Below are 19,566 nucleotides of genomic sequence, written 5' to 3' on the forward strand. Positions count from 1 at the left end.
AAAATTTGATAAGACGGTCCTGCTAATCCAGAAGGTGCTGTTGTGGAGAAAAAAAAAAAAAAATAATTAAACAGTCCTGCTACTCCAGAAGGTGCTACTGTGAAGGAAAAAAAAGAAAAAAAGAAAAGCCCTTAGCTTAAAAAAAACTTTAAATTTTATTTTAACAATATTAAAAGTAATTTTAGCTACATTTTTTTTTTCTGTAAATAAATATAGCCAGATTGAAAAAATTGAAAATATATGGTGTTAAGGGTGGGTTTAAACACTCGCAAAACGGCACCGATTACATCGCATTTAACCACTGATCTATTGAATTTATGTATGTCATTAAAAAAACAAATCATTTAATAAACAATTATACCTATTGCAATTAATCAACATTTTTCAAGTGAGTTCTTTAAATAAGCGCAGCTTTACTTTATTGGAATAAAGTTGCGCTTATTTATTAACAATATTTAGAAACAATTTTGATAAACAATTTATATAAACTTATTTATAAACAATATATATCAACCCATATTTGATATGCAAGTGTGAAAATTTTACTTAAATAATGTTTTATACAGGATCGTGTGTAATATAAGAAAACTTTTCTAATAAATACTAGTCTTTTTTGCTCAAGCTGTTTTGTTTTGAATTTTTGTATTAATGTTAATTTATAATACTTAAAGAAAAACACCAAACACATTGTCTGATCCAAGTGATAAATTGAAACTTTGATTTTAGATTTGCCCCTTTCTTTTGATTATTTCTGATTGCTAAAATTACGCCATCTTTTTCTTAGCACGGTTGTTTAGGTATTAGAAAAAGGCAGAAAGTTGTTGTTTAAAATGCTTTGGTCTTGTGGACCGTTCCCTCTATAGAAAAAAAATCGCAATGCATTTTGGTCTTTGTATTCACCGAAAATAAACAAATAAGTGTTAAAGTTTTTTTAAATAAACACTCGAGTAATTTAATTTAAAAAGACTTTACAAAATGATTTCAAACTGTGAAACATCTTGTGCTGAACTAAAAAATCATTCTATTGAGGAAAATTTTACTGTCGAGTCAACAACATAATACTGCGGTGGCATAACTTGCTGTGTTCCATTATGCAACAATAATTCGCTCAAAAACAAAAACTACTCATTTTACATTATCCCAAAGGAAAGTAATTTGAGGAAAAAAAGGATATCTTTAATTAGTAGGAAAAACTTTGTTCCTTCTATTTCTCATCGGGTTTATTCAGTCAATTTAAACGAGGAAAAAAGACTTATATGAACAATTGTCCATCTTTATTGCCAAAACAAGGTAAAGATAAAATAAAAAAGCCAAGATTCACAGTAAATAGTTCTATTGGATACAAAAGAAAAGAAAGGATATAAAAGAAAAGGAAACTTATATGAACAATTGTCCATCTTTACCGCCAAAACAAGTTAAAGACAAACTAAAAAAGCGAAGAATCACAGTAAACAGTTCTGTTGGATATAAAGGAAAAATAAACGAAATTGAAAACGAAAAAAATGATAATCTTTCATTTAAAGAAACTGAGCCTGAAAAGTTAAAAAATGAAGTTATTATCCTAAAGGACAAATTAAACATAATAAAAACTAAAAAGAAAGAAATGAAAAATATTATTATAAACCAAAATCACACTATCAATCAATTAAAATTTACAGCGGACAGATTTAAACATAATCAAGCCACTTAAATTTTATTCTGGATTTGAATCATACAATCTATTTAAAGTTCTACTAAAATATTTAGAACCTGCTGCAAGCAAACTTATATATTGGGGGTCAAATACAAACATTGAAAAATCAACAGATTTTAATTACAATAAAAAGGGAAGTGAGCGTCTGATAAGTTCAGAGTCTGAATTATTTTTAGTTTTGACAAGATTTCGACTTGGCCGTTTGGTTAAAGACATGGCCTTGCGCTTTGAGACATCCTCAAGTCATGTTAGTAGAATCATAATGAAATGGACTGATTTTTTGCATTTTCAAATGTGTATGCTACCAATTTGGGCAACAAAATAAACTTTAAACGAAACAATGCCAAAAAGTTTTAAGGAAAAATACGAATCAACAAGGGTAATTTTAGACTGCACTGAACTATTTATTGAAAATTATAAACATAAAATTACAGGAAATAGATTAATCAGAATAGCACCAAATGGAGCCATAACTTTTGTTTCTGATTTATACTGTGGTCGTTTTTTGGACAAACAAATTAAAAAAGATTGTGGCATATACAACCTGCTTGAACCAGGACACAGTGTAATGGCAGATAAAGGTTTTGATATTGCTGATGATTTACCAGAAAACGTTTCATTAAATATACCTCCATTTCTTAATGTAAAAGCTCAGCTCAGTCAAGAAGATGAGAATGAAACTAGAAATATTGCTGCTGTTCGTATTCATGTAGAAAGAGCAATACAGCGAATAAAAATCATATTTTACAAACACCAATTATGTTGTCAATGGCATCAGAAATTAATAAAACTTGGATAGTTTGTAGTTATTTAACAAACTTTTTGCCACAATTTGTTTCAGATAAATAAAACATTTGTGAAAAATTTGAAATTTTTTTATCTAAACTGCAAATACATTTTCTTGCATAAACTCAAAGTAAAATTTAGTTAAATTGGGTAAAGTAATTTTTTCCCATTGTTCTTTAAGAAATTTAATACTCTCAATAAAAACATCTTTTTCAGTATAAACTATAAAATCTAACTCTTTGATCTCTAATAATGCCATAACACCTTAACATTGATAAAAATAAACATGATTTTGTTTAAGCATTGTTTAGCTATCAATAATATCAAGAAAAAATGTTTTATCTAGGCAAGCTTCAGCTATAGTTAAATCTTTCTTTGAAAAAGAACATTTGATTTGAATAAGTCTTATTTTTTCATTTACCGATACAATTCCATCAGGGCTTGTACCGAGCCAAGGCCATTTGGGGTTAATGATAAATCCGCATCTCGTTACTGATACATTTTTTATATTTTCATATTTTTTATTGCTGTGTTTTCATTTATTTTACCCCAATTACAAGCTTTGTTGCAAAAGTTATTTTTATTGTTTTTCAAAATTCTATTAAAAATAGATGCAAGAAAAATACTTTTTTGTCTATTAATAACAAAACCAAATTTGGAAGACGTCAAGCGTTTTTTTCTTTCTTCAAGCCATAAACTTGTAGATTGTGATAAAATAGCTTTCTCCAAAGTCTTTATTCTCTCTTTTGATAGAACTAAATATTTTGAAATGAACATTAATTGAGCTTCGTCTAATTTAAATGAATCACTGAATTCTACTTCAAATCCATTAATTATGGTATCAACATGATGAAATATAATATCAAAATTTAAATCGAGTTCTTTTACTTTTTGCTGATATTCAAATATTCGTGTTTCATAATAAGACATGGAATGAAAATTATTTCCTTTTAAAAGATTTGCAAATGCTATTCCTTCTCCCAGATTATACAAGCTATCAGACAATTTTTTAATTTTCTCATCGCTTTGATTATGTGCAAAAATTGGTGTTGCACAAAAGTTTCTATTTCCTGATACAAAAAGTCGCTTTTGTGAGTTGTTTAAATCCTTTTTTAAATCACTCTTTTCAAGGAAACGCTAGAAAGCTTAATTGTCTCTGAATTTTTTCCTTCAGCAGGAACATGCTATTGCTGTAACACTTCAGTGCATGTTTTAACGAATGGTACAGAGTTTAAACTTAATTGCTCATATTCATTTAATTGAAATAATACTGCAGCAACATGCTTGCAACATCCTCCCATACCAGCTTTACAATTAAATTTAGCATACAAAACGTCTCCTTCTTTTTGACAAAGATGTACATAAATAAGATACTGATTTTTTTTCATTGAAGCTGAAACGTTAGCTCTAACAAGAAAATTTATTTCAATGTTGATATTTGGTTTAACAACTAAAGTTTTAACGAAGTCCTCTTTAAACAGCAGATACCCAGGGATTTTATGCTTTGAAGCACCTCTAGCTCCAAAAATAGTCGAACTATCGTCGATAGTTAAGCATTTGAGTATTTTATCTTGGCTTATATTAGGTAGTAAGGAATGACATCTTGACCAAGAGCTTATTTGCTCCTGAACAACTTCTTCAGCATCTATTTGATCAAACTGACTAGTTATTTCTCGAAATACTAGTTGGGTAGTGATTGAAATGTTTTTTTAAAAAACATCGATCAATAAAAAAACATCGATTAAATTAATTTCATAGCTTGATAATTAGTTTATTTTTGGTGAATACAAAGACCAGAATGCATTGCAGTTTTTTCCATATAAACGGTCGATTAGACCGCGTCTCTACTATACAGACGCGGCTTTTTCGTAGATCGTTAAGCCAAAATTTTTGGCGCATGTGACGCCACTTTGTGGCAAAGAAATAACTAGAAAATAAGATTTTTTTTTAATTTTTTAAGAAAGTTCTTTTTATTAAAAATATATAAAATAAATTTTTATAAGATATATTCTAATAAAGATTAAATATAGTAATTACTATGTAATTTCTTTAATGCTATTTATTTATTTTATTTTTATTATTAGTTATTTATTTATTTGTAATAAATACAAACTCTTATCCGTGAAATTATGTATTTGTAAGAGTTTTATATCTTTTTGTGCAATTGATGATGCACCATAATTAAAACAAGTAAAATTAAAAACGAATTTTTAAAACCCAATGCTTTTATATGTGATTAAAACACAAATTTTCTAATCAATTTTTTTCTGATATTACTATTTTATTTTATTAACTTTCGGCTGTATGCGTGTGTAAAAAAAACAAAAGAAATTCAGGAAGTGATGGGTTTTGAACCACAGACATTCCGTTTACAAAGTCAACGGCTTATCCAAATAAACTAAACGCGCTTGTAAGTAGGGAACAAATAATAATTATTTTAAAAATTCTCCTTTTTTCCATATAAAATAAACTTAGTTAAAGTTAACTAAATTAATTGACTTGTTGCTAAACTAATTATTGAATATTGTATTGTTATCAAGCAAAACAATACAATATTCAATTCAAAATGTTTTTAATGGTCTAAGATCTTAGTTCTTCGATTTGTATAGCGTTACGTACAAACGTCTGTAAGCAAAGCAAACATGTCAACGTTGAATCAACGTTGAAAACCGGTCGCATAAGATGTTGCGGAAACGTTGACAAAGTAATCATATTGGCGAAGATATATAGCGTTGTTTAATAGACGTTGATTAAACGTTATTGCGTAACGTTGAAAAAACGTTTCTAAATGACGTTACAAAAATGTCGCAACATAAAAAGCGTTGTATAAACATTGCAACATAACGTTGAAAAAACTTTTTTTAAAAAGCGTTGCATAAACGCTGTTAAAGCAGTCTATTTTGCAAGGATTTGTAACGTTGTTAGTAAAACGTCGATTTAACGTGACTCAAAGACGTCGAGTAAAGGTTGAAATATAACGTTGAATCAACACTTAAATGCGCTGTAGAAAATATCGCAAAATATTATTAAACGTAATTAAACGTGTCTATAAAATATATTGAATTGACAAATAAAACTAAATTGTAAGCTGAACTCTGCTCTCGAAATATTTCCAAAATCAATTTTTAATACAAACAGTAATATACAATGATAAATATAAAAAAGCCTAAAATGTTTTTATATATATACCTATAAAATTTATAGGTATATATATAAAAACATAAATATTTTCTTTAAGATTTATGTGTGTGAGTGTTTGTATATATATTTATGCAATATATAAAAATACAATTAACAGGGTATCGTAACTTATTTATATATATAATTTATATATATAAATAAGTTATCCTAAATATGATTGTTCCATATACTGACCGATATGCTAAAGACGTTAACACTAGTGTAAACGTCTTTAGCACATGTTGAGTTTGCTGTCAGTATATAGAACACTCATATTTAATACATCTATAAAATTTTTTGATATAAATATATAAGCAAGGTTGAAAAAATTTTAAAACTTATTACGCTAAGAAGAAGTCTCAAACCCCCCAAAACAACACCGATGAGAAAGCACTAAACCACTGAGCTATCAATTATATGCGTTTAGGAGAAAAGCAAACCTAGTTGTAAATCTACTATACCGGTTTTGCATTTAATCTCCCGGTTTTTCGCATTTAATCTAGCGGTCTTTTGCATTTAATTTGGCGGTCTTTTGCATTTAATCTGGCAGTTTTAAAATTTATATCATTTTCATAATGCATGTTATGAATTGCTTAAATGATTAGTAATAAAAAATATTCCACATATTCGAGTTAAAAATAAGTTTAGAAGTGTAACAAATAGTATTATCAAATAGCATTGAGTAATAATAATAATATTGATAATAGTAATAATAGCAATAATAACAACAACAACAATAATAACAATAATAATAATATATCAATGCTGAAACAGAGATAATGTATCCCTGCAGAACTTATCACTAGGTTATTGCAGTCGTTACTCTAAACATAACCATACAAACAAAGCGGTTTCTTTAGTAGGACAACCACAAAACACCAAGCATTTAATTGTCAACGTCACTGGCTACTATACCATTGTGAATGTAAATGTTAGTAATCATATCTGGATGATAAAATAGCTCTAAATGAGTTTAATGATATTGCATTAGTAACTTCAGTTTTTAAGGTATTCCACAATTTCGCAGCTCTGTTTGTAAAAAAATAAAATCTTGCTGGATAACTTCTTATTAGTTCAATATTTAATTTATGCCTTGCCTACAGGTATGAATCCCAGGTTTATCATTAATTGAAAACGTAAAATTTGACCATTGAATTTTGTCATACCCATGAACAATTTTATACATTTGGATTAAGTCTCCACGCTGTTAATTATATCCAAACTGGTTAAACTCAAATATCTAAGGCGTTCTTTGTAATATAAATTATTTAATTCTGAAGGGATTTTTGTTACTTTGCGTTAAATTCTTTTCAGCCTTCCTATATCTCCTGTCAGATAGGGACACCATTTTACACTTGCATATTCTAAATGTGGTTGTATATATGGTTTATACAAAATTCCTATCATTTGTATGTTTATTATGCTAAATATTCTTTTTATTAGACCAATAATGGCATTTGCTTTATTACATGCACTTAACACTTGTGTTTTCCATTTCAAATCCGATCTTATTGTGATTCCTAAATCTCTTTCTTCATTCGAAGATTCTAAGACTAGTTGTGTGCCATCTACTTTATTTATACTATAATTGTATATTAAATTCTGTTTGCCAATGTGCATAACTTTACATTTGTTGACGTTTAAGTTGATTAACCAGTCTTTAAACCACTTTAAAACATTATTAATATCGCCTTGTAATAATAAACATTGTGTCAAATTATTCACTTCAGCTATTATATTTGAATCACCAGCATAAAATTTTGAATTATTTGAGATGATTTCATTCAATTCATTAACGAAAACGGTAAATAAAATTGGCCCGAGCATGGAACCTTGTGGAACACCGCTTAAGACCATCACCTAAATTGATATAAAATCACCCATAAGAACTTGAGATTAAGAAGATCTATCATCAGGAAGTGACTCAAAAATAAATAGCAAGATTTGCTGTTAACAGTCAGATTAACAGTCAGAGACAAGGAGTTAATAAAAACATTGGAAGTAAGGGCAATTTCAGCTAATTTTGGTAGCAATATGAAACGTTTAACAGAAGTATTTGAAGCAATCATTTATGAAATAAGGTACCATAAAATGTCAATTCTGTTTAATACTATCAAAAATCTTTTCAGATACCTTAGAAATAATATTCCTAACAGTAATGCTGAGTTGGAAAGGTTGTTTAGCATTGTAAAAAAAAAAGGAAAACCGTCTGAACAGCTGTTGAAAACCTCACAGTAAGCAACATAAATTTGCAATTATAAACATAACGAATAGGGTCATGGCACCCCCTACCGCGACTTTCAGAAAACTTTTAACTTCAAAATTTCTCAAAAGTCCATCACCATAACAGATTTTTATTTAAGGTTTTTGAATTAATATTTTATACTCAATTATTAACTAAATTATATAGTTCGAATTTGAGTAAAGTTATTTTTTTAATATCATTTTTGATTTTTTGTAAAATCTAGTACGTTTTTTCACCTACCGTGATAAAGTACCACCTACCGTAATCGATTCTCCACCTACCGTGTATGGAAAAAATCGTATATTTTAATTTTAGCTTTATACATTTAAATCAAGAAACAAATACATAAATTTAATGTGATTACAAAACAAAGAAGACATTGGTTATAAAATTATCTACCAAAACTTTTTTCTGAATTTAAACTTTTTTCTTTTTAAATTCTTTTTTTAAATGTTTTTTTTTTTGTCTTTTATTTTTATTTTCTTTTGTAACAGCTTGTTTTAGATTTTTCTTGTTTTTCTTTTTCTTTCAATTCTTTTTTTTCAGCAGCTTTATTTTTACGTTCAATTTTTTTGATATCTTCTTCTTTCTATGCATTTTTTTTAGTTATTTGAATCTCTAACCATTAGGATGAAGTTACAACGCTCGGTAATCGCTCAACTTGTTTCAGCCTTTTTTTCTTGATTGGTTGTTTAGGCCATAAAAGAAAGCCGTGTAATGGATTTACATCTTTTATTATTTGTTTAATAGAATCTGGTAGATCTGTTGCTGATTTACTTTCACTGGACTCATCAATTATTACGCTTTTTCCGAATTCGCTAACTTTACTAGATACGTTTTCATTTTGCGTATTGCTAATATACGATTCTTTATCGATTTCATTGTTCGATACATTATTATTCGCTTCTATTAAATTTATGGTTTGTATGGAGCTATTAAATTTAAGTTTTTTCCAAAAATTAAATAATTGTCTGAAGTCAGTTTTTCCTCCCCGTTCTTTATTTCCATTTTTTCCAACTGGAACAACACTTCAGGTGCAACCTTGTTTTCAAATATGTTTCCCACATTATTATGGCTTGAAAGATTCGTTTCATTATTATCAATTGTAGAATTCAATTTAAAACGTTGAATTACTTTTTCATAATCAACATTGTTTGCATTAAATGGGAATATTCCTGTCGACCTAAATCCGTTAATAATATTTTTTTTCATATTTGGATCCATTACAAATTTATTCAACAACATTGGTACATTTTTTCTGCGAATTTCATTAAACTCGTTATCCAATTTAAATTACCGAAAAGTGGTCTGCCTTTTTTTTTTATTGGTTTAAAAACTGACACATCTAATGGTTGTAAGATGTGTGTAGCATAAGGAAACAACGAAATCAAATGAATTCTTTCTGAAGAGCAATACATGCTGAGCTCTTTAGAAAGGTGCAAGCGATGTCCATCTATTAACATATATATTGGTAATTGTGTATTAATAGATTTCAAAAATGGTACTTACACATTTGTGAAGTACTCATAAAAGCATTCGGTGATCATCCAGCCGCTGTCACTTTTACCGAGACCCCAATCTGGTGGTGCAGCTGCAGCAATAGTTTATGGTATTCGAGCATACTTGTACAATGTTAATGATAGTGCAAATACACCATTTTCATTTACGCAAAATAGAGTTGTAAGGATTACCTTATCGCTGTAGTTGCATTCTTCATAAACATTTCTTCCTCTGATGCCAATTACTTTTCCAGTTTTTGGTGCAAACTCAAAACCAGTTTCGTCTAAATTAAAAACACGAGATGGATCATTAAGGTATTGCCCATCATCGCCAAATAATTCGTACACCTCATTAAACCATTTTCTTACCGATGCTTCAGTTATAAGACCTCTAGCTCTACTAATATGCTCTGATTGTTTTTGCGATAATTTCTTATGACGGCACATAAATTTACAAAACCAGTTTTTACTTTGGATATCTTCTTCAAATGGTGTTTTTATACCTCGCCCTTTAACTATTTTTTGTACGGCCTTAATAACTTTTTTTGTTATCGCATGTTAGCGCACTGCATTAACCAAGCAACCAGCCTGAGTTTTGCCGTTTGGGTTGGCTTTTACCAGATAATTTGTCGCGTAAGGTACTTTCAGGAACATTAAACTTTTTGCTGACACATAAAATTTTTTCACCTTTATATAAAGCTCTAAGTGCTGTTGCAGTTGTTCTTTGGAATACAATAGCTTTTTTCGAATATTTTTTTTCTTTTTTGAACCTTCCATCTTTCTTATCGAATTCATTTCACATAATAAATAAAGTATAAAAAACATATCAAGTAAATATTCCCTAGGGTTAAATTTATTTCACATAATAAATAAATTCATTTCTCATAATAAATATAATTCATTTCACATAGTAAATAGGTATAAAAACATATCAAATAAATACTCCCTTGCACAGTGGGCCAGTAGGTGGACAAAATGGGAAAAATTTTAGTTGTCTAATCTTAAAAACTTATATAATTTTAGTACCTATATATATTAGGAAAAATTTATTGGTAATTTATTTTTATTAAATCTCTTAGTTACCAGGACTCTGAGCATTTGAATATTGAAGTTAAAAAAAATAAAAACATATATATAGATTAGTAATTTTGGTGACATCAACGTTGTGTGATATTTTAATTACATCAACATTATTAAAACAAAAAATTAGTACATGTTATTTTAGAGTACTTAGAGATTAGAAAAACAATTGTGTGAAATAAAATTTTTTATAGCATGTTATCTCAGTTATACTTTGAAAATCACAGATTAAAAAAAAAAATCTTTAAGAAATATATTTTTTGCCACACGATATCTAATAATTACCACAATTTGCCGTATGCTGTCTTATATTTATTTGAACTATACGATGCTTCAATCGAGTTTCCATTGATTGCTCATCCCCTTAAATCCCCGTTCAGATTTTATGTTTTAACTTGGTTACTATGGTAGTTAATTTTGCATTGCAACAATTCATTTTTACATCAATATTGTTTTTACAGTATTTTATTTGCGCTAAGTACACAATATTGGGCTTATGTATTACAATAAGATTTGCAATTCTTATGAAGTTAATTTTTTTTGTTGCTATGGATACCTTACTTTGCATAGCATAGCTACAATATATTTTCGGTAGTTGTTTGTAATTCAGGGTGGAATGCAATAAGCGAACTTAAGCCAAGTTCGACTTGAACTTTACATTGTAACCAATAGCAGCAGAGTTGGGTTTTCCCCTCAAAAAATACTCTGCCGCTATTGGTTACCGCTAATGGTATAAAGTTCAAGCCAAACTTGACTCAAGTTCGCTTCTTGCATTCCACCCTTAGTATTTCAAAACAAAATATTACTGAAGAAATTTATTCAGCCAAAAGTTGCTGAATTTAAAGACGTTGATTTTAGGCATGCTGTTCAACGATTCGTTAACTTGTATAAAAAAAGTGGAAATTTGCAAACTATACTGTCAAAAGTTTTGAAAAGAAGTTTGTGAACTGGCTTAATGAACACTTAGTTGTCAGTAAAAGACAATCAACCAACTACAAGTAGACATGGTTGTAAACCAGTTACATTTGATGATAGTTGTACTAAAACTAAAAAATGGTGTGCATCTGGTATACTTAAATCTCATTCATCCAATGAACTATTTTTTGCTGCTAATAAAAAAATAAAAGATAAAAATCTATTGTTATTGCTGCCAAGGGTGTTTTAAAAATTACAAATACAGATAAAGCAAGTAATTATTTAGCAGACAAACCACTGGCTTTAATAATTGATGCCAGCCTGACAAAAGCTTCATATAAATTGATTAAAAGCGGAGCCTTGGAGAGAGAATATAACATCTACCCCACTTACAATTTGGTTAGGGATACAAAATTGAAATGTTATTCTAAAAATATTACAATTTGGCTTCAGTTCATTTAAAAGATTTAATGATTCATACTTTATGTTGACATTGTTTTCTTCCACAATTTTTTGTTTTTACTATTGCTAAACCATTATTTACCTAAATACTTAACTGTTATTTAATTCAGGTGGGTTGAAAATCCGATAAAAGTTATTCAAAAATCAATTTACCCCTTTGTAACTAAGGAAAGTATCTGGTAACTAAGCAATATAAATATCCATAGCAACTAAATAATAAAAGTTTATCACTTTTATAAGAAACGTGATCTCATATTGGAACTCATGCCGAATTTAGCGCATATAGCACTTGTAAACTATCTGCCAATACCAAAAATAGGTTGTTGCTTAGCAAAATAAAGGTATCCATTGCAACGAAATAAAAAAATATAACCTTCATAAAAAGCGCAGACTTGATATTAGTACTCATGCTAATTTTAGTGAATATAGCCCTATTATTGAATTAGTTATGAATTTTGTCAAGTAAAAGTGAATTCTGGCCCACTGTGTCTTGGGTTAAATTTCCTTTAATTTAATTTAGTTTAACTTAAATGGTTTTTTAGAGAGAAAACTTCACAAAACAAAACACGTCCGATAAAATATTTTTACAAACGGTAAGGGCTAACTTATAGTTTTCGTAATCACCTACCGTGTAAAGGATTAAACAATGTTAAACAAAAAATACTAATGTTTTTGATAAAATTTAAAATAATCAATGTTTTTACAACTATTTTAAACTTTATCGAAAAAGTTATATAAATTTTAAGCCATAAAAAAAACTAGACAAACTTTCACTGTTAAAGATTTTCTTAAGAAAGCGATAAAAAATCATTTGTGGGTAAAAAAACATCTCACAGCTTTAAAAATATATCTTTTTAAAAAATATATTATAACTGAAATTAGTTCATTTTGTATAAAACAATACTAAAAAAAAATTAAAAAAAAAACATAAAAAATTAACTGATTTTTTCAAAAACCACATTAGGTGCTTCCAATGACGTAAATAAATAACTAGATGTCTAACTTTGGGATTTTTATAAAATTAAAGTAAAGCCAATTTATTTGTTTACTATTTTAATCAGCCATTATTATATCGTGCAGAAAACAGTAAATATCATATAATGTAGAGAGTAAATCGGTGACATTATTTCTATTGCTTTGCTAAAGTATTTATTTAATTTAATTATTTTCATCACAAAATGGTAAATTCTTGTGCTGCATATGGATGTTCTAATAGATATATAAAAGGCGGCACGAAATCCTTTCATAAATTTCCTCTTCAAAATTCTGAATTATGTAAAAGATGGATTGTTGCTTTGAAACGTGAAAATTTTCTTCCATCCAAACACACCTGTATCTGTAGCGACCATTTTTTAGAATCAGGCTACAATTATTGTATCCCAGACAAAAAAAATCCAAGTCTTGATCATCATCAAAAGCCTATTTTAAAATGTAATGATGTGCCATCAGTTTTTATATTTTCTACAAATATTCAAAAGACAAAAAGGATACTCCCATCAATACGAACATCAATAAATTCATTATCTAAATTTAATCCTTTATCGAAAAAAACAAAGTTTGATGTTTACCTTGCTATAGACAAACCCAGCAAAGAAATTAATTCAACACATAATGATCAGCCAGAAAGCACTATTGAAAAAAATGACCACATTAGTCAATCTCCAACACAATCTATAAGATCTTTATCACCAGCAAAAGAAAAATTAAAAAAAAAAGTGAAGGCTTTACAACAAAAATTAAAAGAAAAGAAAAGAAAATCTGTTCTTTACAAGGCATGGTTTCCTTTTACAATCTAAAAATTATTTGACACTGATGCTGCCACTCTCATATGAAATCATTTAGAACCAATTTTCCAATCAAAATGTTAAACCAAAAGGTCACAGATACAACGATGAAGTGAAAAAATTTGCTTAAACTCTTCATTTTTATTCTCCACGTGCATATAACTTTCTTCGGCCAATGTTATGTCTTCCTGCTGCCAGTTCAATATCATATTGGACATCATCTTGAAATTGTGATCCTGGTTTATTCCTTGATGTTTTTTCATATCTTGGTCATAAACAGAAAACAGATATTAATTTTAAGCATTGTGCTCTTATTATTGATGCTATGGCAATCAAAAACAGTATAACTTATGACAAAAGTTCAGGTCACTATATTGGTTTTTGTGATTTTGATAAAGATATTTCTGTATGTGAACCTGATACTCCAGCTACAGAGGCATTAATTTTCATGTTAGTTGGTTTGCGAGGACATTGGAAAACACCCATTGGTTATGTTTTATCAAATAAAGTTAAAGCAAGTGATTTAACATGTTTTATTAAAAATATTTTAAATGTGGCTTTGACATATGAACTTTATATCAAAAGTATTACATTTGATGGTACTAGTACAAGTTTAAATTCCATTGTCCCATTTGGATGTAAGTTTGGCCAAATCATAGACTATATAGTTAGTACTTTTTCATATAACAACCAACTGCTCCACATTTTCCTAGACCCATGCCATATGCTTAAATTAGCTAGAAATTCTTTAAGTGATTTGGGTGTTTTTTTGATGATGAGGGCCACTATGTTAAATGGAGTTATATAAGAGCTTTGTTTGAGTTACAAGAGCTTGAAGGTTTGAAATTTGCAAACAAACTTTCAAGAAAACATATTGAATTTCATCACCACAAAATAAATGTCAAAATAGCTGGCAAAACCCTTAGCAACTCTGTTGCTGATGCAATTGAATTTTTAATGGTATCACAGCATCCATCTTTCTTAGGAAATAGTACAATCCGTTTTATAAGAGTTATTGATAAATTATTTGACATGCTCAATTCCAGAAATCCAAATGGTAAACACTTTAAGAAACCTCTATATCTTAACAATAAGCTTTATTGGAAAGATTTTTTAAACAATACGATTACTTATCTGAGCAAGTTGACTGATATTAATAGCATTCCATTGCTTTTTCATCGAAGAAAGACATTTGTTTTAGGTTTAATTGTAGATGCTAAAAGCACTCTAAAATTATCCACCGATCTGTTAATGTTTCATGAGAAACCATTTAGGTATGTTCTAACTTACAAATATTCCCAAGATCATCTTGAATTACTATTTGCTTGCATTCGTGGAAAAAGTAGTTACAACAACAATCCTGATGTAGTGCAGTTAAAGTCATCGTTAAAATGGATTCTTCTGCGAAACTCCATAGTTGGATTGAGTCATGCTAACTGCCTGATGTTTGAGTCATATTCTAATGGCTCTATTTTCTCTCAGTTGGAAAAAAAGGTTGTGTTCTGTTGATAATTTTGACCAAGAGGATATTGACTTTGAAGAAGTTTTTTTGTACTGCGACGAACTTCAAATGTCTAGCTACAAAGAAGCAATATTGGGATATATCTCTGGTTTTATAGTCAGAAAGTTAATAAATACTATTTTATGTAATGTTTGTGCTCAATCATTAACTGATATTTTATCATATGAACATTCCTATGCGAAATCTCATTCTTCATTAAACAATGTGAAAGATCGTGGTGGTTTGTTTTTGCCATCAAGGGATGTTGTTTCTGTTGTCGAGTCGTGTGAGAAAGTATTTAACTTCTTTATTAGTGGTAAAGATTTTAAAAATCCAAAAATAACCTCAGATAAAAATATAATGCATAAGATGATCCATTGTGTTAACAAATTAATTATTAAAAAATGAGTCTTTAAAGGACTTGATAGTCACGACTTGTGGACTGAAAATGAAGATTTGCATTCCAGTCAGCTTGTTAGAAAGATATGTGAATATTACTTTAGAATTCGAATGTTCAGATATGCCCAGGATTATACCACTAAAGTTCTAAGAAAGTTGTCAAGTGGTTTAAGACAACAAACTAACAAATTAATATTGTTCAAGGGTTTATGAATATTTCATTTTATTGTATAAAACTTTTATTATAATAATAAAATATATTATACGATGTTTTAGTTTGATGTTCTAAATGCAAATACGTTTTTAAATATATATTTTGTGGCTATAAAAATAACAGTTTGTTTTAGTTTGTTATAACAAACTAAACATGCTAACAATATTATGTCCAATCTTTGACTAAAAAATATGTAAGTATTGACTGTAATATGTATGTATGCTCACTAAATTGATCGTCTGTGATTCTAATCATCTTTAATTCCAAGAATAAGGATGTTAAAATTGCCAATATCTTTTCATATGAATGTGATTGCTAAAAGCTTTTTGCCCGATATAATAACGGCTTCCAATGCATTAAATTGGCTTCACTAAAAACAGCGAAGTTAGATATCTAGTTATTTATTTATATCATTGGGTGCTTCTTCACGGAAGGGGGTGCCATGACCCTAAATGAGTTTTTTAGGAATGTTTAAAAATAGAGATGAGGTATTGCAAATGCTGCTTTACAATTACATATTACACATAGGTAGTTTAATAGTTCCGTGATTCTAAATGTCTTTATGTATATATATATATATATATATATATATATATATATATATATATATATATATATATATATATATATATATATAAATATATATATATATATATATATATATATATATATATAAATATATATATATATATATATATATATAAATATATATATATATATATAAATATATATATATATTTATAAATATATATATATATATATATAAATATAAATATATATATATAAATATATATATATATATATATATATATATATATATATATATATATATATATATATAATATATATATATATATATATATATATATATATATAACTCTTACCTACCCTTACCTTACCTACTCTAAGTTTTACTCTTTATTACCATTTTGACCCTGTAATGTGTTTGATCAAAATATTGTTTGATAAATATACACACAAAAATTTATTTTTAAAAGAATTTGTTAATATGTTTATTAAAAGTATTGTTAAAACCAGAAAAGTAACTAAATAAAAAAAGTGATTTTGCAGTTAGTTTTAATGTTTTGAGTAAATGGAGTGAATGGTCAAACTGCAGTTCATTGTGCAGTACTGGTTTTATGAGCAGAACAAGGACATGTTTTGATTGTTCTTATAATAGTTTTGATTTTCTAACTCAAATCTATATCAGCAACGTAAGTTGCAATGGTTACATTTTATTCCTTTTTTCTATTTAATTTTTTCATTATGTATTTTTTTTTTGTGCACCAGAGCTGTGGTAGCCTACCCCACATTAGAGGAGTGGTTCCAGCAATTTTTGGGAGTTCATTTGCATTTATAGGGCACTTTTTGCAACTGTAAAGAGCCTTTTTTATTAGTAATACCTAGTAAAAATTTTTTTAAGTTAATGACTGGTTTTTAGAGGGCCTCCAACCCACTACTAACAGCGCTGCTGCACACTTTTTTTAGGATACGATACACTCCATTAATTACATAGTGTTTAAAGAAACTATTTTCCACATGTAAATCTTGATAATGCAAATTCTTTGCAAAAGATATATTTTCATTAGCTGAAAAAACAATGCTAAAGTGAGTTAAAGTAAATTTAATGTACCCAATAAGTTAGCTGAAAAAATGGTGCTAAGGTAAATAAAAATGTGTCTGATAAATTAACTTAAAAAAAATGATGCTTTGTTTATTAAAAGTTAAAGTAATGTGCCCTATAAATTAACTGAGAAAATGGTGCTTGGGTAATTAAAATTAGAGTAAATGTGCCCTATAAATTAACTGAAAAAATGGGGCTTTGTTATTTAAAAGTAAATGTTATGTTCACTATCAGCTAGCTGAATGAAAATTGATTTTTTTAAGCTTTAACTATCAACTTTTTCATTTTTAAATTTCAAAAATAAATATTAAAACTTTTTTTTTAATTTCACCTACGCAGCAACTGTTCACAGTTTTTCTGTTCCTGATTATTTCAAATTAAAAACCAGCCTAATTTATTTGTAAAAATAAGTATATTTAATAACATTCCTACAAATATGTTTATAATGGAAACATTTTCTAGTGTAAGTTGTACAACTTAACTTCGGTTTTGCAACAAAATGTAAAACAATTGTTGAGGGAATTAAAACAAATCAAATTTTGCATTGATTGTTCTACAATAAAATTGCAGAACTGTTGTACAGCATTTTTACAATAATTAGAAATCAAACTTAATGGTTTGAAAATATTTATAATATAACATGCAACGCTTTGTGAAAAAATATGAATCTCTAAAATTCTAAAGTTTTGGACTTCAATCAAAAGAGAACATTTAAAGCTACTCAATTATTGTTAAAGTTTTATGAGTGTTACTTTAATTGTAAGTTAAACTTATAACTTTCTTTATAGATAATTCTACATCGAGCTCATTTCAAAGTGCTTCCATAACAGCTACAATAGTTAATGAACAAACATTAAAGCCATCTACACTAAAACCATCTCAAAGTGCACTAACTCAAACTTCAACAGTGCCAGATCAAACAGTAAAAGTTTTAAATAGCTATATTGATGGAGGTATGTGCTTTGTTTTCAAAAGTATAAATATTTTAATTTGTATTGTTTTTTATTAAATGATTAGAATTTTAAATTCCCTCAATAAGGCTAAACAATAATAATGTTTGTTGACAAAAGTCATGATGAGAGCATAAACCAGAACCATCTATTTAAAAAACAGCAAGTCGCACCACATGCAGTTTGGTCATTCCATGCCAAATCACATAATCCTCTATACCTTCATTTCTGTTTTACATATGACATATTTTTATTAATTTTTTGTCAATTTAACCTTATATGCATTCAAAATTATACCAAGATGTAAAAAACTATTCAATTAAATCTAGTAAAATCTTTTATCTAGTAATTTTAAAACATTATTTTATGCAAATGAATAAAAACAAATTCTGTATGAAATCTCTAAAAATCAGTCCTTTTATTCAATATTTACTCAATACAGTTTTAATAAACATTGTAAAACATATAAAAACTGACAAAGGGAAAGACATATGTCCACATGTAATAACTCTGTACCTTTATGCAAGTCACACCACTAGCAATACTTGTTTTGCAAGTCACATAAAGAAAATAAGAAATAGGGTAAATTGTGTTTCTTTTTCTTTTTTTTTCTCCCATCATACACGTCGGACTTTGAGTAGTCAGTATCCCACCCTTCGTGGCATAGAACTAGCAACAATTTTTTCAGACATAGCAGCATCTAATTCATCAAATCCTTTTGTAGGCAAGTATTTATTATTATTATTTTTTTTTTTTGCTGTTAGTACTGGCAGCTTGGCTCTCACTTTTTTTTCCATTTTTTGGTGTTTGCATTTTTAATTTACTTTAGAAATCTTGCTTAAATAACGCAATAATCTTATAGTTTTAACAAGTAATATAATTAAATTTAAACTTTCTTTACTTAAAACAAGCTTTCATGACCTGTAAAATATGGGTCTTTGGAATCTATTCCACACCGACCTTTTCTATATTTAATCCTTACTTCAATATTTTTTAGTAAAAGGTAGAAAAATAACTAAATAAACACTATTAACAGCGCTGCTGCACACTTTTTTTAGGATGCGATACACTCCATTAATTACGTAGTGTTTAAAGAAACTATTTTTCACATATAAATCTTGATAACACAAATTCATTGCGAAAGATATATTTTCATTATAAATGTTTTTTATAAGGTTAGGCTAGCTTATTTTACGCATATATACTTCTAATAAACATTTTTAAAGAAATGAAA

General features: G+C 28.0%; 1 protein-coding gene across 1 annotated transcript in view; it reads left to right on the forward strand.

Annotated features, from left to right (window-relative positions):
- LOC136080209 (uncharacterized) overlaps positions 1-19,566 on the forward strand; it is a 90,321-nt gene that overhangs the window by 28,002 nt on the left and 42,753 nt on the right. Inside the window, exon 5 of the mRNA XM_065796823.1 lies at positions 18,171-18,335. Within this exon, the coding sequence (XP_065652895.1) occupies positions 18,171-18,335 (165 nt within the window). The remainder of the gene's footprint in view (positions 1-18,170; positions 18,336-19,566) is intronic.

Source organism: Hydra vulgaris, chromosome 05 (assembly GCF_038396675.1).
Source record: "Hydra vulgaris chromosome 05, alternate assembly HydraT2T_AEP".
Taxonomy (NCBI): Eukaryota; Metazoa; Cnidaria; class Hydrozoa; order Anthoathecata; family Hydridae; genus Hydra; species Hydra vulgaris.